This window comes from Odocoileus virginianus, chromosome 11 (assembly GCF_023699985.2).
Source record: "Odocoileus virginianus isolate 20LAN1187 ecotype Illinois chromosome 11, Ovbor_1.2, whole genome shotgun sequence".
In the NCBI taxonomy this organism is placed as follows: Eukaryota; Metazoa; Chordata; class Mammalia; order Artiodactyla; family Cervidae; genus Odocoileus; species Odocoileus virginianus.
Genome location: NC_069684.1, coordinates 47,844,983 through 47,871,361, shown reverse-complemented (window position 1 = coordinate 47,871,361; position 26,379 = coordinate 47,844,983). Strand labels below are relative to the sequence as shown.

The 26,379-nt window shown below is 35.7% G+C and overlaps 1 protein-coding gene across 4 annotated transcripts in view; it reads left to right on the top strand.

The window, feature by feature from the left end:
- The window catches only part of SMYD3 (SET and MYND domain containing 3), a 716,821-nt gene that overhangs the window by 149,826 nt on the left and 540,616 nt on the right, over positions 1–26,379 (top strand). For all 4 annotated transcript variants that reach the window (XM_070474406.1, XM_070474407.1, XM_020915229.2 and 1 more), the window contains exon 2: positions 5,478–5,541. In XM_070474406.1, the coding sequence (XP_070330507.1) occupies positions 5,478–5,541 (64 nt within the window). The remainder of the gene's footprint in view (positions 1–5,477; positions 5,542–26,379) is intronic.

The window sequence follows — 26,379 nt, the reverse complement described above, 5'->3', positions numbered from 1 at the left end:
GCCTTGGAAACAAACCGAAATCATTCTGTTTTTTTTTTTTGAGGTTGCACCCAAGTACTGCATTTCATATTCTTGATTTTGTATTGTTGATTATAAGGGCTACTCCATTTATTCTGTGTGATTCTTGACCACAGTAGTAGATACAGTGGTTATCTGAATTAAATTCACCCTTCATGGATCACTGCCTTGTCATGGTGAAGGAGCTTGCATAACTCAAGGAAGCTATGAGCCATGCCTTGTAGGGCCACCCAACATGGATGGGTCATAGTGGACAGTTAGGAGAAAACATGGTCCACTGGAGGAGGGGATGGCAAACCACTCTATTATTTTTGCTGCGAAAACCCCATTAACTGTGTAAAAAGGCAAAAAGATATGACACAAAAAGATGAGCCCCCCAGGTTGGAAGGTGCCCAATATGCTACTGGGAAAGAACGGAGGACAAGTACTAGTAACTCTGGAAATACTGAAATGGCTTGGCCAAAGCAGAAATGACACTCAGTTGTGGATGTGTCTGGTGATGAAAGTAAAATCCTACGCTATAACAAACAGTATTGCATAGGAACCTGGAATGTTAGGTCCATGAATCAAGGTAAATTGGACATGGTCACACAGGAGATGGCAAAAGTAAACATTGACATATGAGGAATCAGTGAACTAAAATGGACGAGAATGGGTGAATTTAATTCAGATCCTTATTAGTTATCTATTTTTTATATAGTAGTGTATATAGGTCAATCTCAGTCTTCCAATTTATTTGTTTCATTTCTTAGAGACACCGGTTTCCTCTATATCCACATACAGCTGACCCTTGTTGACCCTTGAATAACACAGGTTTAAACTGTATAGGTCCACTCATATGCAGAGGTTTTTTTTTGTTTGTTTTTTTTCTTCACTAAATACACTCTACAGTGTTACATGGTTTGAGTTTGGTTGAATCTGTTGATACAGAACCTTGGATACATGGGCCACACTATTAACTTACAAACAGATTTTCGCCTGCACGTAGGGTCAACACCCCTACACCCTGCATTGTTTAGGAGTCAACAGTATAAATTTTTAACTTGTATACTAGAAGAACAATTAATTTTGCCGGACTTTTATTTCTTTTCCATACTTCAGTTACATAGGCTATTGGAGAAACTAATTATGAGCCAACTTTTACTTGGAAGAGAAGACTTCACTTATGCTCCATGAATCACTTTCTCTGGGGCACTGAGCAAGCTGAGAAGTTTCTCTGAGTTGACTTTGTGTTTAATAACATATCTGAGTTTATATGAACAAGTGATAAGGGATCCCTTTTTGCTTTTTTGCAGTGGGATCTAAAACTTCCATTTATTTTAGTATACAATAAAATATCTTCTCTAGTTTAGAGGTAGCATACTACTATTTGTCTCTTGAGGGGAAGAATAGATAAAAATTAATCAGTTTGCTGTTACTGATACATTCCTAACCTGTTTCTTTAGATTCTTTTTTATTTAGAAATTCTAGTTCTAGATGCACTCTTGAGATAATCAGTTTGCAAACAGGATGTTTTCCTCACTTTTGTACTCCTCTGAGATTATTATATTTGGCCTTATAATATGCCCAAATTTTGTCTTCAAATTTAGTTTATATTTGTTGCTTATACAAGAGGAGGAAAACCAATTAATTTGAAATTAGAAGGAAACTTAACTCATGTTCCTTTGCAGTGCTAGAATTTCCTTTACATCGTGTCTGTAAATGTATGTACCAGATTCTCCTTGAACATGTCAGAAGACTGAGAACTCCACTGTTTTGGGGGCATTTCTTTTGAATTTTGAGCTGTTGCCACAAAGATCTTTACCTTTAGACAAAATCTGCCTGTCTCTACCTTCCATTCAGTATTTCTTGTTTTAGCCTCTGGAACTGCCTAGAATAGGTGATCCTTTTTATTCAGGGGCTTCTAATTAATTCTGCTTTTTATTTGACCTGTACATTTCTGATTTTTTAAAGAAAAATATGAATTTTTCAATTAGAAATGATATGTTGATTTTTAAGAGAAAGAGAATGTTTTCTTAAGCTGTCTGGTGGCTGTGTTTCTAACACTTATTTTTCTCTCCCTCTGCTGCCCAGCTTTTTTCTCTGTAGGGAAACCTTACCAGTATGCTATTACTCTGAACCTTACCCAACAGAGAAAAACAGTAACTCTTCAAAGGCTCAGTGGGTCCTCTAATCAAAGACACAACTTTTCTCTTGGATTCAGTTGACTGTTTGTTTTTGTTTTTTATTTTTTTTGAAACTTGAGAAGTTAAGTTTATTTATATAGTTATATGATGTGTAAAAATAACCCAAAACATTTAAATAACTCATATTAAAGAATTTTTCTTTATGCATCAAATGGCAACTAAATTATCCAAGTACTTTGAATCATCCTGCTATTCATTTTGTCTGTGCTAAAATTCATAAAAGTCTGTGGTTGAAAGCTATGGAGAGGGGAGGTGAGACTTTAATACCTGCTACCAGGTTCACCACTGACCTTCCTGGGTGTTTTGATTCTGCTTGTTATTTTTAAAAATTGAGATGAAACGTTTTATATAGTTGGGGATCTTTATTTGCAGGCAGCAGAAATAACCTCTGAACAACTTAGACAAGAAAAAAGGAAACGAGGAAAAATCTGAGGAGCCAGGTCTAAGGAAAGGCAGGATTCAGAAGCGCCCCAGGGACCTTGTCCTTAGGAGTGTTCTTGCAGAAAGCATTCTCTCCCAATTTTGGTGGAAGTTCTCCAATTGGCTTGACAGACTTTCTGCTGGATATCTTTTGGCAGTTTGGAACTTCTTCTGTTTTCAAGTCTGTTGGAAGTTGCCTTTGTTTTCTCCCACAAATATGCTGATTTAATCAATTCTTGAAGCCTGTAGTGTTTTTTTTCTGATAATATTTTTGGTTTTGTTGTACCTTTCCAGGTTGGGGAGTGATGGTTAGCTTTTCCTATTTCCTACTTACTCTGTCTTTTTTTTTTTTTTTAATGAGGAGCATTAAAGAGATTAAAAAGTTATACCACTACAATCAATGTAAGCGTTTAAAGCTATAAATGTTCCTTTTAGTATTGCTTTAGATTACATTTTGAGTTTTTTTTTAAATTATGTAATCTATTTTCTAGTTTTCATGACAATTCTTTGATTGTTGAATTATATAGAGGCAAGCTTTTAAATTTCCATAAATATGACATTTTACTGGCTTGATTTTTGATGCCGATTTCTAATCTTAATTCTTTTATTGTTGGAGAAAGTTATATATATATATATATATATATATATTGATTCTTTGTAATTTTTGAGATTTGCTCTGTGGCCTAGTATGTGGGCATATGTTGTAAAAGGCCAGTGAGTGCCTGAGGAGAGTGTGTGAATACACATGCATATAAAAGGTGCAAGGGTCTGTGTGTTACATGAAATCAAATAAATTGTAGAGCTCCTCCTTCTTTATCTGCTTGATCTATGACTTCCTGAAAAAGACTTGTTACAGTGATAACTGTTATGGTGATATACTGGTATGGTACTTAGTATATTCCAGGTACTATTTTAAAGGCTTTACTTGTACTAATTTATTATGTATTCCTCATTTTTATCTTAGATCTAATACTTTTACTTTACATATTTTTAGACTGGGTACACTTTTTGCTGGGTACTATTACCTGGTGGTTGGAATCTCTTAATCTTTGTGTATTGACTTATTCATCTCTAGTAATATTTTTAGCCTTAACATCTTTTTTTTTTTTCTGATACTGATATAGTGACATAGGCTTTTTTCTATTAGTATTAATTAAATTTTAATATTAAAGTTACTATTTGCCCATCATATTCTTCTCATCCCAAATTTGTGTGTTCTTTTATTTGAAGCATGTCTCATCAATTGCCCATGGGTGGATTTTGCTTTGATCCAGTTTTGTCTAGTAGTGGTAGTGGAGTATGGTCATTAAAAACAAGGACTTTAAGGCCGTATTGTTTGGATTTGGGTTGTTGTTTGGAATGTTGATATCTGACAGCTGTAAATCTACACTTGGGGGAAGGAGGTGTTTTGACTTTGCTTTATTTAGACCTTTAACCTCTCCCGGTGTTATATGCTCCTATCTCACTCTGTTCTCCTGTGAGTGAGGTACCTGATATATTCATGTTTTGATTCTCTGTGGTTTTTGTTCTTACCCTTTCAGTGTCACCTACTGCATCGCACTTTATATGGTGCGTTTCCTTAGTCATCTACTTCTTTTTTTTTCTTTTTTTTTTAGTCATCTACTTCTTATCTCTTGAAAATGTACTGAAGTATCTCTTAAATGAGCATAATAAAACTGTTTACTTACAGAATTGTCTGAAGTGAGTCAATAGATATAAAGAAGTTTGAACCATACCTGGCACATCAGAAGTGCTTAGAAAGATTTCTTCTTATTTCATTACTGATATTAGTATTATAGTTTGACTTTTAATGCTCTTGGCCACCTTGAAAGTATCTGTAGTCCTGTCTGTTATTTATCACTGTGAATTGCATCATCAGATTTATTGTTTTTATTTTATAATGTGGGCTTCCCTGGTGGCTTAGTGGTAAAGAATCTGCTGTCAGTGCAGGAGCTGCAGGAGGCAGGGGTTTGATCCTGGGTTGGGAAGATCCTCTGGAGAAGGAAATGGCAACCCATCCCAGTATTCTTGCCTGAAGAATCCCATGGGCAGAGGAGCTTGGCAGGCTACAGTCCATAGGACTGTGAAGAGTCAGACATGACTGAAGTGACTTAGCATGCATGCAGAGTCCTGTCTATTATTTGTCACTATGAGTCTCATCATCAAATTTATTGTTTCATTTTATAATAAAGTATTTCTTTGTTTTGACTTTTTTATTCCTCAGGCGACCTAGGGGGACATAACTTTGGTGTGTCTCAATTTAGCATGTTTAAAATAGTAATTGAATTTAATGGAAATTAAAAATCATTTCCTAGAAAGAGTATATTACAATTAACCTACATGACAAATTTAAACTTGGGCAGTTTTTATATTTGAAAGGCATAGGATACTTTGAGTTAGTTGATAGACTGGATTCTGAATTTTGTATGCAGAGATTAAAAACTCTCTTAAAGTGATTTTTTTGCCTAAGTGGGAATCTCTGTATTTTCATTAAATTTATGTTAAAAAGAACTTTAGTGGTGGAGATTGTTACACAACAATGTGAATGTTCTTAATGCCACTAAAACTATGCACTTAAAAATAGTTAAAGTGGCACATTTTATGTTACATATATTTTACCACAATTTTTAAAAAAGAACACTAGTTTTTTTAAAAAGTCACTAGTCTCACACTAAAAGAAGAAGTTCATCACTGTGAAAATCTAAGTCTCATGGACTATACAGATGGAGTGAGTGGAACATCTTGGTGTCAGCATGATGACTTACATTTTCTTTCTTTCTTCAGCCATATATGATTCTCATTCATTTCCTAATGTGAACTTTATTTTTTAACTTTATTTTTATTCTTTAACAGGAAGGAAAAGCTGATGCGATGCTCTCAATGCCGAATCGCCAAATACTGTAGTGCTAAGTGTCAGGTAAGAATTCTGCTATACATAAGTTCTCTACTCTTAAATTTGTTCTCCGTTATGCCTGTTGAACTGTTTCTTCATAATCTTTTATTTCTTGTAACATTGTTTTCTTTCAACTTAAAAATCATATACATATATGAAAAAATTATATATATAATATATAAACTCTACATAGTATATAAATATATACATGTATATGTGTGTATATATGTGTGTCTGACTCTTTGTGACCTCGTGAATTGTAGCCCACCAGGCTCCTCTGTCCATGGAATTTTCCAGGCAAGAATACTGGAGCAGGTTGCCATGTCTTTCTCCCAACCCAGGGATCTTTCCGATGCAGGGATCAAACCTGCGTCTCTTGCATCTCCTGCACTGGCAGGAAGGTGCTTTACCAGCTGAGCCGCCTGGGAAGCTCACATGTCACTGAAGAAAAGTTAAGTGTTCACTCCTATCCATCTTCTTGTCTTCTTGACCTTAATCCCATTTACCAGAGCTAACCGCTGTTAAGTTTCTTGTGTAACTTTGAAGCATTTTTTGTGCAAACACATTCATGTATCTTTATCTTTTGTTTTAAAAAGAAGATACAGGTTATTCTGGCACAGATTCTTGTATACTTTGATTTGTCTTTTCATTTAATAATCTATCTAGAGCAACTTTTGTTGTCATTTTGTTTACTCTATTACACGAATGTGCCACAATCATAATTTCCCCACTAATGAATGTATGATTTTTTTCCCCAATATTTGGTATTGCCAGTAGTACACCAATAAACGTCCTTTTGTGCACATTTTTGCACACTTGTGCAAATTAATTGTAGGACAGATTCTTCCACATTATATTGATTAGTAAAAGGATATATGTAGTTTGTATTTTTAAAGATAATGCCTAGTGCCTTTAATTTGCAACAGCTGACAGTCTGTGAGAGTACTGCTGTTCACATCTTTGAAATTCTTTAAAAGATGTATAATTAACATTCAACACGACCTTTTCTTCTAACCTTATGATTAATCATTTAATAAGAAATTTAATTATGCTCTAATGAATTGTGTCATAATAAAAAGTCTTAATTGGAGGTTTTGTGTTTGTGTCACTTGTCACCCACCTTCCATCCATACATTTTGCTTCTTATTTTGGTGTGTGTGTGTGTGTGTATGTGTGTGTGTACATGCATACATGTACACACACACATGTGAAAATTCCTCTTTTCCTTCTTTTAAATCTAGACTGTGCTTATCTGAAGGATTTTTGCTATATCACTTTTTCCTTTGAAAGTAATTTCTCCAGACTATAAATAGAGTGTTCTAAATGGAAAAGAAACTGAAACATAAAAAAATTAGAGGATCCATTTTAATAATATTCTGCCATCAGTCCAATTAAATTATCTCAGAGGAAACACTTAATCTCTCTGGGCCTTAGTTTCCTGTTTTGTACTACTAATAAGAGCTCATATGTTCTAGACATCTACTCTATGCCATGCCCTATTGTATTCTATTTATTCTTAACAAGAATCTTCAAAGGACTAACTGTTATTATTATGCTTATTTCACTATTAAGGAAACTGAGGTGTAGAATAGCAAGCAGTCTGCCAAACATTCTATAGTTTGTAGGCTCTGCAGTTTGTTAAATGAATCCAGGTAGTCAGAATCCAAACTCTTTTTTTTTTTTTTTGTCCCGTGACATGCCTCTTTATTTATTTTTTTTTTCCATTTATTTTTATTAGTTGGAGGCTAATTACTTTACATCATTGCAGTGGTTTTTGTCATACATTGAAATGAATTAGCCATGGATTTACATGTATTCCCCATCCCAGTCCCCCCTCCCACCTCCCTCTCCACCCGATCCCTCTGGGTCTTCCCAGTCCACCAGGCCCGAGCACTTGTCTCATGCACCCAACCTGGGCTGGTGATCTGTTACACCCTAGATAATATACATGTTTCGATGCTGTTCTCTTGAAACATCCCACCCTCGCCTTCTCCCAGAGTCCACAAGTCTGTTCTATACATCTGAGCCTCTTTTTCTGTTTTGCATATAGTGTTATCGTTACCATCTTTCTAAAGTCCATATATGTGTGTTAGTATACTGTAATGGTCTTTATCTTTCTGGCTTACTTCGCTCTGTATAATGGGCTCCAGTTTCATCCATCTCATTAGAACTGATTCAAATGAATTCTTTTTAATGGCTGAGTAATATTCCATGGTGTATGTACCACAGCTTCCTCATCCATTCGTCTGCTGATGGGCATCTGGGTTGCTTCCATTTCCTGGCTATTATAAACAGTGCTGCGATGAACACTGGGGTGCACGTGTCTCTTTCAGATCTGGTTTCCTTGGTGTGTATGCCCAGAAGTGGGATTGCTGGGTCATATGGCAGTTCTATTTCCAGTTTTTTAAGAAATCTCCACACTGTTTTCCATAGTGGCTGTACTAATTTGCATTCCCACCAACAGTGTAAGAGGGTTCCCTTTTCTCCACACCCTCTCCAGCATTTATTGCTTGTAGTCTTTTGGATAGCAGCCATCCTGACTGGCTTATAATGGTACCTCATTGTGGTTTTGATTTGCATTTCTCTGATAATGAGTGATGTTGAGCATCTTTTCATGTGTTTTTTAGCCATCTGTATGTCTTCCTTGGAGAAATGTCTGTTTAGTTCTTTGGCCCATTTTTTGATTGGGTCATTTATTTTTCTGGAGTTGAGCTGGAGGAGTTGCTTGTATATTTTTGAGATTAATCCTTTGTCTGTTGCTTCATTTGCTATTATTTTCTCCCAATCTGAGGGCTGTCTTTTCACCTTGCTTATAGTTTCCTTTGTTGTGCAAAAGCTTTTAAGTTTCATTAGGTCCCATTTGTTTATTTTTGCTTTTATTTCTAAAATTCTGGGATGTGGGTCATAGAGGATCCTGCTGTGATTTATGTCGGAGAGTGTTTTGCCTATGTTCTCCTCTAGGAGTTTGATAGTTTCTGGTCTTACATTTAGATCTTTAATCCATTTTGAGTTTATTTTTGTGTATGGTGTTAGAAAGTGTTCTAGTTTCAGTCTTTTACAGGTGGTTGACCAGTTTTCCCAGCACCACTTGTTAAAGAGGTTGTCTTTTTTCCATTGTATATCCTTGCCTTCTTTGTCGAAGATAAGGTGACCATAGGTTTGTGGATTTATCCCTGGGCTTTCTATTCTGTTCCATTGATCTATATTTCTGTCTTTGTGCCAGTACCATACTGTCTTGATGACTGTGGCTTTGTAGTAGAGTCTGAAGTCAGGCAGGTTGATTCCTCCAGTTCCATTCTTCTTTCTCAAGATTACTTTGGCTATTCGAGGTTTTTTGTATTTCCATACAAATTGTGAAATTATTTGTTCTAGTTCTGTGAAAAATACCGTTGGTAGTTTGATAGGGATTGCATTAAATCTATAGATTGCTTTGGGTAGTATAGCCATTTTGACAATATTGAGAATCCAAACTCTTAATGTCTCTTCTAACCCTGAATTTCATTCTTGCTCTAACATTCTGATTAGCTGTAGCTTTCCATTTTCTATTGTAATCTCCTTTTTATCCCTGACCTTTATTTTATTTTTAATAAGGATGTACATCCTTATGAGTACATCCCCAAGGAATGCAAACAAAAAAAATACAAGAAATAGGTTAGAAATAACATTTTCCTAATAAAAATAAGGAACATGAAAATCAATTGAATGTGCTATACCTAATTTTGTAAACCAAAAATTCTATCAGAATTTTAAAGATGCTAGAGTTATATAAGATCATCAGCAATAATAGCAACAAAAAGCAAAATATGAAAACAAACCCACCCCTTTTCTGCAAGATAAATTGTAGAAAGACTGTCCATGGTGATGGTTTAGATATTTTATTCATGTGAAACTGAGCTCCATGTTTCAGGGAATTTCAAGTTAAGAAGACTCCATATAGAACAAATGAATTATCATGTTACCTGATACAGATTTTCTTGATAAGCTTCCTTTCTGTTCTCAATGACCTGAACATTTACTTTTATTTTCCCTTGTTTTTATGAATGTTTTCCCCAGTGCTACTCCCTCCTTTTATAGTAGACTCAAGAAACAAAAAAGCAAAACCCATTATCTGATTAGAATGAGTAGAGGAAGTCTGGTGGGTAAGTTTGTCATTTTGATTCATTATAGTGCGTGTATTTTTACCACATATATTAGCTGTTTACTGTAGCATTAATAATAATGTCATCGTCAGATACTGTAGAAGGTAATGGGAAAATAGCGAGTAAGATGAAAGATACCATCTACAACACAGTTAGTGCATATGTTTGTGTGTGTGAGGGGTGGGGGATGGAGTGTGTGCCCAAAGCTGGCGTGGGAGTCAGAGGATGGCTGGAACATATGCATTTAAACTGCTCTGTTAAACTCACCCTTAAGGTACAGCATTAAACACTGTAATTATTGTGGATACCTACAAAGGAGCACAAAATTAAACTGACAAACTGCACTATGAACTGTAATGAACAAGAGCACTTGGAATGGAAATTGATAGAGAAGATGTGAATTCATAACATAAAATCTATAATACGTTTACCCGAGGGGGACATAACTTTTGTTCACCAGCTTAGCATTTGATGTGTGGGGCCATTGCATCAGTGAGTTGTCCACAGGAGGCTGAGATGTTACTGGGTGTAATGTCCCCTGAGTCCCTAAGAAAGATATCAGTGGCATCAGTTTTCACACCTCATTTTTAAACATAAGTGAAACCAGGATGCATTTGCATTATAAAAGTTAGCATATTATAGATTAATACAGAGTAAAAAGTCTTCCTCCAGTGTTCTTCCCCCATTCCTACTTCTGTTTTTCAGAGGTAATCTCTTTGTTTTGTGAGTGGAGAATATATACTAAAACTGTTAGTATGTGTTTCATACGTAGTATACACATATGTACAGATTTACTGCTATGCACAGAAATGTTTATATTCTGCCGTGTAGACTCTGTATTGAGGTGTCAGATATTGTAATAGATGGGTTGTGGCTTATATATGGGATCCAGTTTTATATCTATATTGGCATAATCAGAATATCACTGATTGTTATGAGTCAAAGAGGAGGAGCAGGCTAAGTTTTCTTACAAAAATTCTCAAAATTTGTAATATTGATAGCAAATAAACCAGTTTCAGACAGGTTCACCAATTATTACTTCATCTCTGATGGATTTAATTTGATTCACAATATGTACATTTCTAATTGAATTAAGTGCTGAGCAAAATAAGCAGCTAGGCACCACATCAAGCTGCAGTTTATCTACTTTTTAAAAGTACTATATTAGCAGGAAGAGGCTCTATTTTATGTTGGTAATTATAGAGCTCTTTAAAAATGTGAATTATATTTTTGAGTTTGCATTTGATGTTTAGTTGTAGAATGATTTGATTCAGTTTTGTTGAATCCCACATTAGTGAGCACTTAGCAGGGTGATTTAATGAGTTGTCAAACCCAAAATGATGATAATGAAGAAAGCCAGACTGGGCTTCAGGCTGCTAAGATATGCACTGGGTGCCCTGTAGAGAAGTTGGCTTCATGTCTAATTGTGAACAAAAAGGGAATACTGTATAAAGGTTAAAATTATTTGATCATGTTTAACTTTGGATTTCTACAGTGTTCTGCAGGCTTGAGCCTTTCTTATCTCACTTTATGTTTGCTCATGGAATGATCCCCGCTACTCCCATGGCTTCAATTGACATCTCTGTGTTAATTTTTCTCAGGACTCCATCTCAGGCCTCTTCCTTTCTCCTGAGCACCAGACCCACATCTCATGGGCACCTCTCAGATCTTGTGTATCTATACCTGAGTGCATTATCTTCCCCCAAACCTGCTTTACTCTGTGTTTTTGAACATTAGTAAATAATCTCACCAACCACTTAGCAGTCCCAGGTGCCATGGTGTCATCATCTCTGATTTACATTCTTCTTGACCCCACGTCCCATTCACCACCATGTTCTGCTTATTCTACCACCTGAAGGCCTGCATTGGCTCACTTCTCTCTAGCTTCTCTACTACTCTTGTGCATGTTATCATCATCTCTTTTCCAAGGTTAGCTGCAGTCTTTAATCTCTTGTCAGCTTCTATTTTCTACACAGGAACCAGAGTGATTATTTTTTTTCTAGGGAAAGTGTTAGTTGCTCAGTTGTGTCTTTGTGAAGTGGACTCTCTGTGACCTCATGGACTGCAGCCTGCCAGGCTCCTCTGTCCATGGAATTCTCCAGGCAAGAGTATTGGAGTGGGTAGCCAATCCATTCTCCAGGGAATCTTCCCGACCAAGGGATCAAACCTGGGACTCCTGCATTGCAAGCGGATTCTTTATTCTCTGAGTCACCAGGGAAATGCCAGCATAATCTCTCACTTGCCAGTTTTAGACCCTGGCCCTCCTTTTCCTCAGGATGAAATTCAAACTTGCAGACTTTACCGTGTTTTTACTTCAGGACCTTTGACTGTGTAAGTTCCTGGACCTAGACCAGAAGTCTCCCCCTAGCTACTGAATTTCTATTTATCCCTTAGAACTTGGATTAAATGTCACTCCCTTCTTTCCTAACCCCCTGAAACTAGTTTGTATTCTGCAGATATAGTATAATTTGTTGAGTGAGTGAATGAATGAATGAATACCTTTCATTAGTGATAATTGTTGAATTAGATTTTAAAAATTACAGCATCTCTAAATAATGTCTGTAGTAATATTTCTTTTTAATGGAAATATAAATAACATTTAATGCTGTGTTAATTTTAGATGTACAACATAATGATTTGATAGGTGTATATTTGATAGATCATCATGATAAGTTTAGTTAACATCCATTACCACATGTCATTATAATGTTTTTTATTGTGATGAGAACATTTAAGATCTATTCTTTTATCACTTTCAGATATACAATACAGTGTTGTTAACTATAGTCACCATCCTGTACGTTACATCCCAGGGATTATTTAATTCTTATAAGTTGGAAATTTGTATCACTTGACCATCTTTACCTCCTCCCTGGTCTCCTGCCTCTGGTGAATACCTACCTGTCTGTTCTCTGTATCTATAAGTTTTTTGTTTGTTTTTTTCTGACTCCATGTACAAGTGAGACATAGTAATATTTTTTGATTCACCAGTATAGGTATTAACTATTAACTTCCTGCTCTGTTGGACAGGGAATGTAGCTTACCTATGTCGGGATCTCCTTCCTGTCTCTCTTCTTGTATAGCTGTATCAGGATCCTCCATTCTTCCAGAGTTTATCCAACAGATACTTACTGAGTACCTGCTAGCTAGTCACTGTTCTAAATTGGGATTAAGGTGGTGGGCAGTTAGCAATGACCAAGTAAACAAGGCCCTGGCTTTTATAAAGTTTATTGGAGTGAGGAGACAGTAACAAATGCCATGATTGTATTAATATAAGTGAGTATGATTTGGCCGAGTATTAACTTGCCATTACATGGGTGGTTACAGAGGGACTTCCTGTAGAGGTGACATCTGGCCTGGAATCTAAAAGTACCTAGTTTTGGAAATGTCTGGGAACAGATTTTTTAAAAATTAATTTATTTATTTTAATTGGAGGCTAATTACTTTACAATATTGTAGTGGTTTTTGCCATACATTGACATGAATTAGCCATGAAAAGATTTTTTTTAAGTGAAAGGAACTGTGAATGTAAAGGCATTGAAGTAGGAAAAAACCTGTCATTTTAGAGGAATGAAAAGAAGCTGAATGTAAACAGATTCATGAATTCATATAAAAAAATGAAAATGATATTTTATACATATATAAAAATAACCTTCCAACCCCTATTACAAAGGATTTTCAACACCAAGAGTGAACCCTAGTGTACACTGTGGGCTTTGGGTAATAATGTTGTGTCAACATAAGCTCATCAGTTTTAACACATGCACCACTGTGATGGGGATGTTGGTAACAAAGGAGGCTATATGTGCGTAGGGGCAGAGGATACATGGGAACTTTATGTACTTTCCTCTCAATTTGCTGTGAACTTATAACTGCTTTAAAAATTAAGATCTTAAAAAAATTAATTGTATGGAAAAAAAAGCAGTTGCAGTTGAGACCAATGAGTTAAGACTTGAAGGACTTGATCATTCATTCATCTATTAATTTACTCAGCAAATAGTAGTGCTGATGCCAGGACTTTTCTTGACTCTGACAAAGTATTTTTTTTTGCCACTTTATTTATTTTTAATTGAAAGATAATTGCTTTACAGAATTTTGTTGTTTTCTGTCAAACATCAGCCATAGGTGTACCCATGTCCCCTCCCTTCAGAATCTCCCTCCTATTTCCCTGACACAGTATTATTGAACAAGACACAGAAAATCCTTGCCTTTATGGAGCTTTCATTTTCCTTATGAGACAGATATATAATATTGTCTTATTTTTATGCCTAAAATAAAGGGGGTAAGAGAAAATGATGGGGATTAGGAGTCTATTTATATATGTATGTGTGTATGTATATACAGATACACATATATACATATACCTATCTATATTTATCTTCTCTCTATATATCTAATACATAACACTGAGAAAGAGTTATATCCATATCCATGTCTATAGGGATATAAATATTTCTCTATCTAAGACCTCTCAGGAGGTGGCATCTGAGTGGAGACCTAAAAGAAGTAATCAAGACATGTGAATATTGGAGAAAGAAATTTCAGGTTGGATGTACATCAAATGTAAAAGCAGGAATGAATATGGTGTGTTCAGTGACGGAAAGGAAAGCCAATCTGGTGAACCAGAATGAACAACAAAGAGAGTTATAGAGATAAGATTAGAGAGATAGGAGGAGTCAGGTTATGAGGCAGTTGTTTTCTATGGCTAAAAATAAACATTCTGTTTTCTGTGTGATGGGCTGCTACTATAAGGTTCTGAGAAGGGAGTGGGGATTAGTAGTATGGTCTGATTGAACTTTTAAAGGAATTTTTCTGGCTGCTGTGGGAACAGGTTATAGGAGGCAAAGGTAGAGACAGAGAAACCAGTTAGAGGTTTCTCTATTTGATTATGGTAGTCTGGTTGCTATATGATGGTGGATAGGACTAGAGTAGTAACAGCAAAGAGAACTGGTTAGATCTGAGATATCTTTTGAAGGAAGAACTGACTGAGTTTGCTCATGGATGCTCATTCATTCATACATTCATTCACGTTGAGAACTCAGCATGTGTCAGGCATTGGTCTAGTCAAGAGCTCTGATGGTTTGGGTTAGAGTGGTATCTGTAGAGGTGGTAAGAAATTATTGAATTTGAGACATATTTTGCAGGTGTAGCTAAAAGAGTTTGTCGATAGATTAGATGTAAGAGGTTAGACAAGAAGAACAATCAGATATACAACTTTTAAGTTTCTCGCTCGAGAAAGTTTGGGTGAATGGTGGTGCTATTTAGTGACTTACAGAAATCTTAGTGAAAAGCAGGTTCCAAGAGGAGAATTATAATACACAAATGTTTAGTCTGTACCGATTAAACATCTGCATGGAGGTATTGAATAGGCAACTGGATATTCTTGCTCAGATTGCAGGGGATTAGACTGTGTGAAAAAAAAGTAGGGGAATTGAACATGGGGATCAGAAAGGGAGAATCAAGAGTGATTCCTTGGCTTTTGGCTTTAAAAACTGGGTAGATGATTCTCTTTACTGACATGGGGAAGCAAGTGTAACAGACCCAGTTTTAGGTGGAAAAAAAAAATCTGCTTTTGCTGTGTTAGAATTGTGATAACTATTATATGTCTATTAGGTTAAATTTCTTTTTCTTGTGTTTGTAGCTTTAAACATTGTGTGCAAGCCTCCATCTATGTTTTATCAATTCTAAACAGTATCTCTTGATTCCCTACTTTAAAGGTGAAGATATTAGTATTCCCACTCTTTCCTCTTCTCTATCACTCCATTTTCCATAGTTTGCTAGTTGTACCTTTACTCTTATGTTGTCAAGGTTAATGATAATTGCATGCTGTTCTAGAACACAAAATCTAAATTTAAGTATTTTAATTTTAAAAATTCAAAATCAGTAAAAAGTTACAAATAAGTGATTTCAAAATATCACTTTCTAGATTCAGATTCAGTGTAATCCTACTCAAAGTCCCAAAGATTGATAGTTGATTAAAATTTATGTGATAATGTAAAGGACTTAAACTGAGTCCTTTGTTAAAAGGAGAGCAAAGTGTCAGGGTATAGAGCCCTTGATTTAAACACTTATGCTAAAGCTGCAGTAATGAAAACAGTGGTTTTAGGAATAGACATATGGTGCAAAGAATAGAATGGAGAGTTCAGGAATAGGCCTTGTTCTGTGTTCTTTCTGTGATAGGTAGTTGTGGCTGCAAGAGGAAACTCGGAGAAGCTCAGGAAAAACAGTTTATTATACTCATATATCTAGAAACAGGCGCATGAATTGCCACATGGCATCACATGGGGGGAGCCTCAGAATGGTCAGGAGGCAGAAAGGAGAAGAGAGGGGGAATCAGAGGCTAGAGCCTTTATTAAGGTTTCCGCAGGAAAGGCAAGGAAGGGTAAGATAAACAGTTTCAGACTGGCTAATTTGAATAATTCCAGGGAGATTTGAGTTATAAGGGTGGTCTCTAGTTGCCTGGTACCTGACTCTGTGGAAAAAAAAAAAAAAGCAGATGGAGAGGTAGGTCTCTGATTGGTTAGTTTGCATATCAAAGACATGCTCCCTGCTGAACCTTTTGCTGTCTATTCGTAGGTGGTACTAGTGGTAAAGAACCTACCTGCCAGTGCAAGAGACATGAGAGATGTGGGTTTGATCCCTGGAGCAGGAAGGTCCCCTGGAGAAGGGCATGGCAATCCACTCCAGTATTCTTGCCTGGCAAATCCCATGGACAGAGGAACCTGGTGGGCTACAGTCCACAGCGTCACACATTGTTGGACATGACTGAGGTGACTTAGCACTCATGCACAAGAACTGGCTAGCTCTGGGATGGGTAGTCTCTCTCCAGCCAGAAAGGTTTTTAAGATGTCGGAACATCATAATGTATAGAACAATTTAAAAAACATAAATACAATCCCACAAATATATAGCCAGTTTATTTTCTACGGAGGTGCCAAGGTAATTCAATGTTGAAAGGAGGGTCTTCTGTGTGTGTGTCTGTCTGATTTAAGTTTTTTAATCCTAATATTGAAAACAAGCTGAAATAAATGAATTCAAGCATTCATCAAAATGAAAACATACACCACATAAAGAATTAATCAGGAAGGATGATCTTCAACAAATAGTGACAGATATGCATATGGAAAAGAATTGATATATATATAATGTATATATGTATATATATATATATATATATATATATATACAGCACTCTCCCCACCACCCCCACCAAAGTCTCTTATAGATTACAGGCTTAAATGTAAAAGCCAAAGCTATAAAACTTATAGAAGAAAACTTAGGAGAAAATCTTTGAATTTTCTAGGTCAAGTTTCTCAGGCTGAACACAGAAAGCACTAACTATATAAGACATATGGATAAAGTGGACTAGATCAAAGTTGAAAATGAAAAGGCAAGCCACAAGCTGGGAATATGTTTGTAATTCATATATATCCAACCAAAGAGTTGTATCTATACTTTTTAAACAGTGCTTGCAATTCAATAGTAAGATAATCCAGAAACGTGGACAAAAGATTTGAATAGACACTTCAGTGAGATATACAGAAAAAAGACTCAATATCATTAGTCAGAGATATCCTATCATAGATATGAAAATGAAAACCACAATGAGATTCCATTATATACCCACTAGAATGGCTAAAGTGGTAAAGACTGACGATACCAAGTGCTAACAAGGAAGTAGAACAACTGGAACCTCATACTCCGCTGGTGGGAATGTGAGATATTATAACTGCTTTGGAAAAGTATGGTGCTTTCTGAAAGTGTTCAATGTATACTTACCAACTAACCTAGCATTCTACTCCTAGGTAGGTGTGTGTGTATATTTGTGTGTGTGTGTGTACACATACATATACATGTAATTTACTGTTTCTCAACCATAAAAAATAACTATTTATGCATACAGCAACATGACTGAATCTCAGAAACATTTTGCAGAGGCAGTAAAGCCACATGGAGAATAGTAGTGTGCTCTAAAACAGGCATAGCTAGTCTGTAATAATGGAGACCAGATCTTTGGTTGTTGGGGATGGAGGGCTTGAATGTGAAGGCCCACAAAGGAACTTTTGGGAGTAATAACATTCTATATCTTAATTTTGATGTTGTTCACATCAAACTATACTCTTAAATGGGCACATTTTATTGTAATATAATTATATCTTAATTCATTCTTTAAAAAACATTGCTCACTCCACAACTATTAAATAGTTGTGATCACTAATAAAGTGATCATAACCTTAAGCCACTCAGAGAATGAGACTGTTGTTTGAGGAACCCATTATAAGGGGGTAAGCGTGAGGGAAGGAAGACCAAGCAGAAAGTGAAAGCAGTGATCTGGATCAGAGATACTTTTAGCATTACATTCAACTCTAGCACTTACTCAAAATCATGCCAGTAATAAGGAGATGTTTTGGGACTCTCTTGTATAGAGATTTCTAGTTAATACTTTCTTCTTCACTCACTCCTTAATCCCATTCTCTGCCCCATACATCGTCTTCAATTCCAGATTCTTGTTGGAGTTCTGCTTGGCAGGAGTTGAAGATTTTGAAGGTAACTAACTCAAAAACTTACCTACCACTTTGAGGCAGCCTCATTTGCTCTGTTTCTTTAGCCTGTCCTCTTATCCTCACTTTCTGACTTACAGAAAAGAGATTAAACCCTTCATCCTCTGATGGCCCTTCTAGTTTACTTTGGGAGTTGAAAACTTGGTAGATTACTTGTGTTGGGGAGATAAAATGCATGTACCTCTGCCATGTTCCACTAGAACTCAGCATTGACATTTCAATTCATCTAGCATGGAGATTTATTTCAAGGAAAATTGAAAGTGTGTAGAGAATTATTTATTTTGCCCTTCCAGATAAAATGTATCAGTTGCATCATTCCATCTTGATATGACTTCTCAGTAGATCAGAGGTTGGCAAACTTTTTTGGTGGAGGGCCAGATAATAAATATTTTTTATTTTTTTATCAATGATAAAAGATCTATGATTCTGTAATATCCATTCCTAACAAATACGTGAATTATGTCAAAAAGGCATGAAACCTCCTTGCGCATGCTTTGTGGATTGTAAGATTTCTGTCATAGCCCTTTAACTCTGTTGTTGTAGCATGAAAAGAGAGAGTGTAAGCTGTGAATGTGGCTGTTTCTGTAAAACTTTCCAAAAATAGGTGTCAGAATGGATTTGACCTGAACCTTGTACTAGATGGTGATTGACTTACTTTGGGACACATGTTGTTATTTATTATGAGGTTCCTCAATTAGCCAGGAGACTGTAATTCCCATTTTCCTAAGGAGTAATTATTTATTTAGTCAACTTCTTGTCCTGTGACCATCCTCTTGCCTTACTCTGTCTTTATATTTGGCCCTATCTGTCTAATTTGATTAAGGCTGTGGGAAGGCACTCTTGTTCTACATTTGATACAGCATCCAAAAAGCTTTTAAAGTGATAAGTCTAATGTCTATCACGAGGTCTCTAGCATGCTCTAAGGAGATTTTATGCAAGATTTTAATCAATACCTGTCAGTCAACTGTAGCTTGTTACACAGACTGCTTAGCTTTCCAGTTTTCTTTTCTCAGATTCCAGCTTTTCAGGTCTTCAGGCATGTGTCAACCTGCAGTTCATTAGTGTACTACATTTGCAGCATGAAGAGGATATTATTTATTTGCCATTAAGAGGTCTGCAAGTGAATGGAATACTGTTGGGTCTTCTTTCCTGCAAGTCACATGGCAACTCAAATATCCTAAGTTTTGCTCATGGGAGACAAACTGTAGATGAGTGTGCATATTAATGGTTATTAATTGTGGCTAACAAAGGTTATCAATCACAAATGAACTTGTTGAATAAGCTGGCTTAAAAGAATTCATTTTCTTTTTTCCACAGTTTAAGCCAATTTCCTTCATCTTTAAATGATCCCAAATCTGAGGAAAATACCATTACAAATTTTCATAAGTCTCACATGAGGAGGTTTCAGGGGCTTTCGACATGGCACTAGTGAGAAAGAACCCACCTGCCAATATAGGAGACGTTAGAGACGTGGTTTTGGTCCCTGGGTTGGGAAGATGTCTTGGAGAAGGGCGTGGCAACCCACTCCAGTATTCTTGCCTGGAGAATCCCATGGACAGAGCAGCCTGGCTGGCTACAGTCCATAGGGTCACAAACAGTCAACACAATTGAAGCTTATTTAGCGTTTATCCACGAGGAGGTTTCATGCCTTTTTGACATAATTCACATATTTGTTAGAAATGGATATTATAGAATCATAGATTTTTTTTTTTTTAATCATTGAGAAGCTGCCTTAGAGATGATTGAATCCAGTCCGGTTACAGAATAAATGTCTAGTGAGCCCTTAGTTGTAAATTAGATGTATTTTACCCAGGCTGGGCTCACTATATATTGACCCTTCCCACATGCTATCCCACAAAATAATAAGCTGCCCTAAAATGAGTATTTAATCCAACCAAAATTCAATGTTAAATAGTATTTAAATGGGTTATTAAGCTGTAGTGGCTTGATGTCCAACTGAGGGGTGAAAACATTACGATAATAGTGTAAAGTTTATTTTGTGTAAGAAAGAAGAAATTAATGGATGTTTTCTTTCTGTCCTAACATTTCATCAGTCCTCTCCTTTCGTAATTAAGCAATCAAGACCATCTCAGACTGGTCAGAGCAAGAATTGTTAGGGATTTTCCTGATCTTTTTGGATGGCCTAAATTTAAAATAAACAGTGGTAAATATATAGTAAATTATATCTCCTAAGTGGTACTTATTTTAGAATAAATCATCAGATATCTATTGCACACCTCTTATATGCATGATACAGTTGTGTCCAACTCTTTATGACCCCATGGACTGTAGCCCTCCAGGCTTCTCTGTCCATGAAATTTCCCAGGCAAGAACACTGGAGTGGGTTGCCATTTCCTGCTACAGGGGGTCTTCCTGATTCAGGGGTCAAACTTGCATCTCTTGCATCTGCTGCATTTGCAGGCAGGTTCTTTATTACTAGTGCCACATGGGGAGCTCAAAAATAATAATATTTAAAAATTGGTGAGTTTACTGAGTCTTTGTCTTACGAAAGATCTCTTTGGTGTTATAAAAGAATTTATTGAAGCATTTTTTTTAATATTTAAAAATTAATACATTTAAAGGATTATTGGAGTTACAACCAGGTTTTCCAAAATAAACAAACATTAAGAAGTTGTGTTTATTAATAGTGATTTTAATTTTTTCTTTTTCATATAAAAATGCTTCCCCCTGAATCACCATTAACAGATATAAGAAAGATAATTATGTTTGCTTCTATTTATAAATATAATGTATGATATTTGTAAAAGATAACAGTATTGGGAAGCTATACAGGGAAGAACAAAATTGGCTTTTTGTTATAGGAAAAACTGGAAAATTAGTGCCAATTTTCTAATATTTTAACAAATCTACAGTGAGCATTCTTCAGCTTATTTATGTATATCATTTAAATTAGGGTTAATCACATTATAATATTACTTCTGTGCCAGCAAAATGCACATTAAAAATTTTGATGTTCTCTACTAAACACTCATCAGAAGGATTAGGGAAATTTATAATTCTAATAACAAGTTAGAGAGCCCTCACTTGCCTACACCCTAGAAACTTTTGAATACAGTTATTTTCATTTATCTTTAGCACACTAACGGGTCACCTGTGATATTTTGTGTCTATTGCCATTTCTTTGATCACTGGTTTTTTTTTTTTTTTTTTGTATTTTTTGTTTATTGGCATTTCTTTTTTAGGCATAAATTTTCTCTTCATGTCTTTCACTTTTTCCCCCCTAATTTTATGGAAATATTCACCCTTTTTTTTAGTTATTCTATAAGACCTCCTTGTATTTTGGAGACATTTAACACTATCCACATACATAGTTTAGATTTTGTCTTCCTAGTTTGTTCTTTATTTTTCAACCATATTTGAGGTATTAGGTTTTCTTGTTTCTGATATACAAGTTATTTATTTTTATGTTGGTTAGCATATACATCTTTTCATTTATCATTTCTAGGTTTTATGTCCAGCTTTAGAAACCCTTTTCCAACCTCATTATTATAAAAATGTTAATTCCTGTAAGGCAATAGTTTAATTATAAGTATAGAATAGTATTTTATAGTTTTAATCTATCTTGTGTATATAGTGACCTCCTTTTTAATTTAGCCTAGCTCAGTGGTTTTTCAACGTTGGCTGCACATGAAATCTGCCGCAGTGATTAAAAACAATTTAGACATCCGATTCTATCTCAGCAGTACTGTGAGACTCTGTGGGATGTGTCCCAGGCTGTGTATTAAAATATTTTCTTATGTGTGTGTTGAATGTGTAACTGTAGCATTGTTCTAGATCTGGGGTTTTCAGCTCTTTCAGGCCTAACTCCATCTTTCTAAGACAGTTATTTTATTGTCCTCTCTACTATCTTGAAATGAAATTTCTTAGGTAATGCAGTTTACCTAGTTACATATTTCAAAATTCAATATCAATATAAATGCCGTAACTAGAACATAAAGGAGAATGAATATTAAAATAACTTAAAATAATATATACTTTTGTGTGTAAGTGCTCAGGCGTGACTAGACTAGAAGACGTAATTAAGAAGTCATATACTTGTACCTGTACAGAGTCACTGTGAAAAGGGAAGTTGCAAGATGCAGATCAGAAAATGTGTTTTATTGGTTAATACACATACCAAAACTGTTTTTGGCTTCAGTGATATGCTTTTGTGAAATATTGAATAATTGTAGCATTTAATTCTTAAATGCAATCTTACCTTAATTTCCCTAGAAAATTCAGTGCTACTAAAGCTACGTAAAAATGTCGTTGTATAAACAAAGGAGGTTTACTTCTAGGCTCAGATAATTATAAACAAGTTTGTCACCTTTCTAGAATGTCTGATCAGACATTTACAAGTCCTGTTGGATTTGGAACAATTCTTCACTGTATGGAACTCTCTTCAGCATGCAGGATGTCTAGCATTTCTGGCTCCTGACCAGTAAGTACCCATGGTGCTCCCCAAGCATTGTGTGAAACAAAAATACCCTCAATAAAATGCCCATACAACTCCCAAGATTAGGATTACTCCCGCTGAAAACCACTGGGTTTAGTTCATCAGTTTGTGTGCTGAGTCAATATAAATACTATAAAACATATGAAAATGTATATACTCTGAAGTTGTTTTTGAGTCATACATGTACTTATACATGGAATTGAGTCAAAGACATCTTAATTTCTTTTTTGCCCTATCTAAAATTCTTCTCTCCTTGCCTTTGTTTCTTAATTCAGTATTTTAATTTCCTTTGTCTTTCATGCTAATTTGTGCTTATTATACTTTATTGTTAATTTTCAACCATGAGAACAGAAAACATTACAATTAGTGTTGTGAATAAAATCTTAATTGTACCCTGTATTTGTAGTAATAGAAGAAAATAGGAAAAAGTAATTCAAGGGCTTATCTATGAGAAAGGGGTAGATATGTAATGTGTTTGTGTCCTTATGTAATGTGTCCTTGAAATCTCCATCTGATGACTCAGATGATAAAAAATCTGCCTGCAATATGGGAGACCTGGGTTCAGTCCCTGGGTTGGGATGATCTCCTGGCAAAGGGAATGGCTACCCACTCTAGTATTCCTGGCTGGAGAATCCCATGGACAGTGCAGCCTGGCGAGCTGCACTCCATGGTTAAAGTTTGTAGAGTGAAGATAATGCCTAATGGTTTTGTATGATTGTGAGTTTTTCTTAGAAGTCAAATGCAGTTGCTTAAAAGATTTCTTTTTAAACCTTTTCTGGTGGTTTGCTTCTATTAGTAAGCCTATGGTAAGCCAACAATTAATGTTTTAAAGACATGGTTTTTAGTATCATGGTTTCTAGTGGTATGACTACCTTCCATATTTATATAGATCTGGTTTAAGATAAAAATAATGAACTTCTTTTTTGCTTAAGCAAGTGGGAAGATAAGTACATTGTCCAGTGTTTCTGAGCAGTGATCTAGGAATAGTCTTAAGAGATATATTGTCTACTTTCTAATTATCACTGGGAATAAAAACTCATTTTAATTATGTTAAAGAAATAAAGTCATTTTTGACAAGAGCTTTCTAAAATTTAGAAGCTTCATTCTAAATAATGTCATCTAACAGATCTGTTGGTTTATTACCTGAGGTACATGTTATAGTTACTTTTCCCCGGTAAGCTTCCAAAAGGCTGAGATGCTCAAAACTGGAGGTTTTAACATGAAAGTTATTAAAGGGTGATCTCTAATATTTAAGTGTCAATTAAAATCTGCTCTTAAGATCATTTAATCCATTATCTCAGTCTTATTTTACTAGTTGCAGTTCTTTTCCAGCCAGACTCTTTCAATACCAAATGAAAACTCTTGCACCAAAGCTATGGTTTTCTCCTCAATCAATAATAAAAAATATCCATGCTCTAGTTTCCTGTTAGTGAGAATGACTGTGAATTTGTCTGCTTACCCATCCTCATTCAAAGACCAGCTGAAGGAAAGAAAGTGTATAGGTATCTCTGAGTCAGTACACTCCAACCTGACTTCCCAAAGGATGGCAATAACAGTAACAGGAAACTCTGTATTAACTTATTTATATAAGTTTCTTAAATACAGAGCATTTTAGAACTTTTAGTAGGCTAAAAATATTTTGAATCTCTAAGCAGATTCTATAATATGAAATGTTTTTTGAACTTATTTGACAGTGTAACATATTAATTTTAGGGATCTTACAGCACACTGGTACTTACTAATTGTTAGTCCAGGATTAGCCCCCTGAGCAACAGAAATCTTTTCTTTCACTGAGTTATATTCTATGGACATTAGAAGCAGTTCTATGAAAGGCCATTGTGTTGTGAGCTATTGTCGAAGACATTGTCCAGTATACTTATTAGGATTCTTGGAAGAAATCCCTCCTGTGATTTAATACGTGGTAAATCTATGTGTTTTTCTCTTCTGTCAGAAGAGAATTATGATTTCTTTTTGCCTTGCCTGTAAGGCAACTCATATAAATGTAGTGCACAGAGCGATCATTACTTCTCTCTCTTGTTTAGTTTACTAAGAATTTATACTCTCTCTTTGTATATTTATGTAGCTTGGTAGTTAGATTCCAGCTCTTGAGCCTTACTTTCATCATCTTTAATATAAGGATAATATCTACCATTTGGATTATTGTGAAAATCACGTGAAACATTTTTTAATTGCTTAGCCATGTGTCTAACACACTGTAGAATGCTAAGTAATACTAGAATACTTTTTTCCCCATAATTTTAACATTACATTTTGTTTCTAATTTTACAGTCTTATCTCCTACTCACCTCTCTTTGAAACACTTTTATTTGGAAATGAGTCAAGTATAAATGGGGCTTCCTAGGTTGCACAGTGGTAAAGAATTTACCAGCCAGTGGAGGAGATGCAAGAGATGCAGGTCCCATCCCTGGGAAGATCCCCTGGAGTAGGAAATGGCAACCCACTCATTTTCTTGCCTGGAGAATCCCATGGACCGAGGAGCCTGGCGGGCTGTAGTTCACAGGGTTGCAAAAGGTTGAACATGGATGAGCGACTGAGCATACACACACAAAGTATAAATACTTAAAAAAAAATCACATTAAGAGCATTTCCATAGTGAATAAGAAGGAATGAAATGAGGCAATTGTGTGTAGAGTTGCTAAAAGAAATGATGTACCCCTTGTAAACAATGTCTCCAAGCTTTGTTTTACCGGGAGATAGTGGTAGACAAACCGTACCTTCACCCAGCATCCTGGCACAGGCAGTCTTTCTGAGCAAAATGCTGGCTTGAACTTGAATCTCGGTCACAGCTTCAGAGTAGCTGCATCTCCTGTTTTGGTTATGCTGCATGTTGTGCTACTAAGTGGAAAAAAGAGACCTCCTGTAGGGGGATTTCATAGGCCCAGCATCTGGGAAGCAGATTTATAATCTCTGAAAGAAGACAATGTGAGTATCAGGCATTTCAGAGATAGAACTTACAGCTCTCATTTGGAAAAGAAATATTAGATATTTGGTCTACTGGTCTCCCTCTCACCAGGGTTAAATATTAGACACTCTGGATTGTATTTCCATATAGAAGTAATCCCATATGAAGGGAGTCATGGCGTTTCAGACTCAAGGAGAATGTCAGTCCATTTAGTCCTCTCCTCCTAGTGTTTCGATATTGGTGACTGGCTCTGTGGTCTCTTCAGCCCCACCAGCACATGGCTAGGACTCTGGGCTAAGTGACTGTGTAATTTATCCTCCCAACCACACTTTTCAGAATGTTAATAATTAGGCCAGGACAACATAAATAAACCAAGACAGTTCTGAGTAAGAATGGCCTTTGGTCATTTTAGCTAATAACTCCTTTCTATGTTATCTTAAAAAATGAAAGGATTTTCTATTTTTTAAAATTTTTGTTAGCCCTCCTGATATTTCTCTACTTACTATAGCAGCACAGAAATTCAGATAGCTATCTGTTCTCTTTTGATTTTTCTGAACCATGTGTTTTATTTTCTAATTTGGAGTGATGTTTTCTTTTTGTATTCAAAATCACTGTCTATTAAGGAATCCTATTTAATCACCTAAGAGACTATCTTATGAATTATTAAGAAAGACATAATCATTCTTTCTTTGGATGCTACCAGCCAGGTAATAACCACGGGGCAAATAAAGGATAGAGGTGAAATGGAAGCTTTTGATGTCCATGCTTGATAATTGCATACTA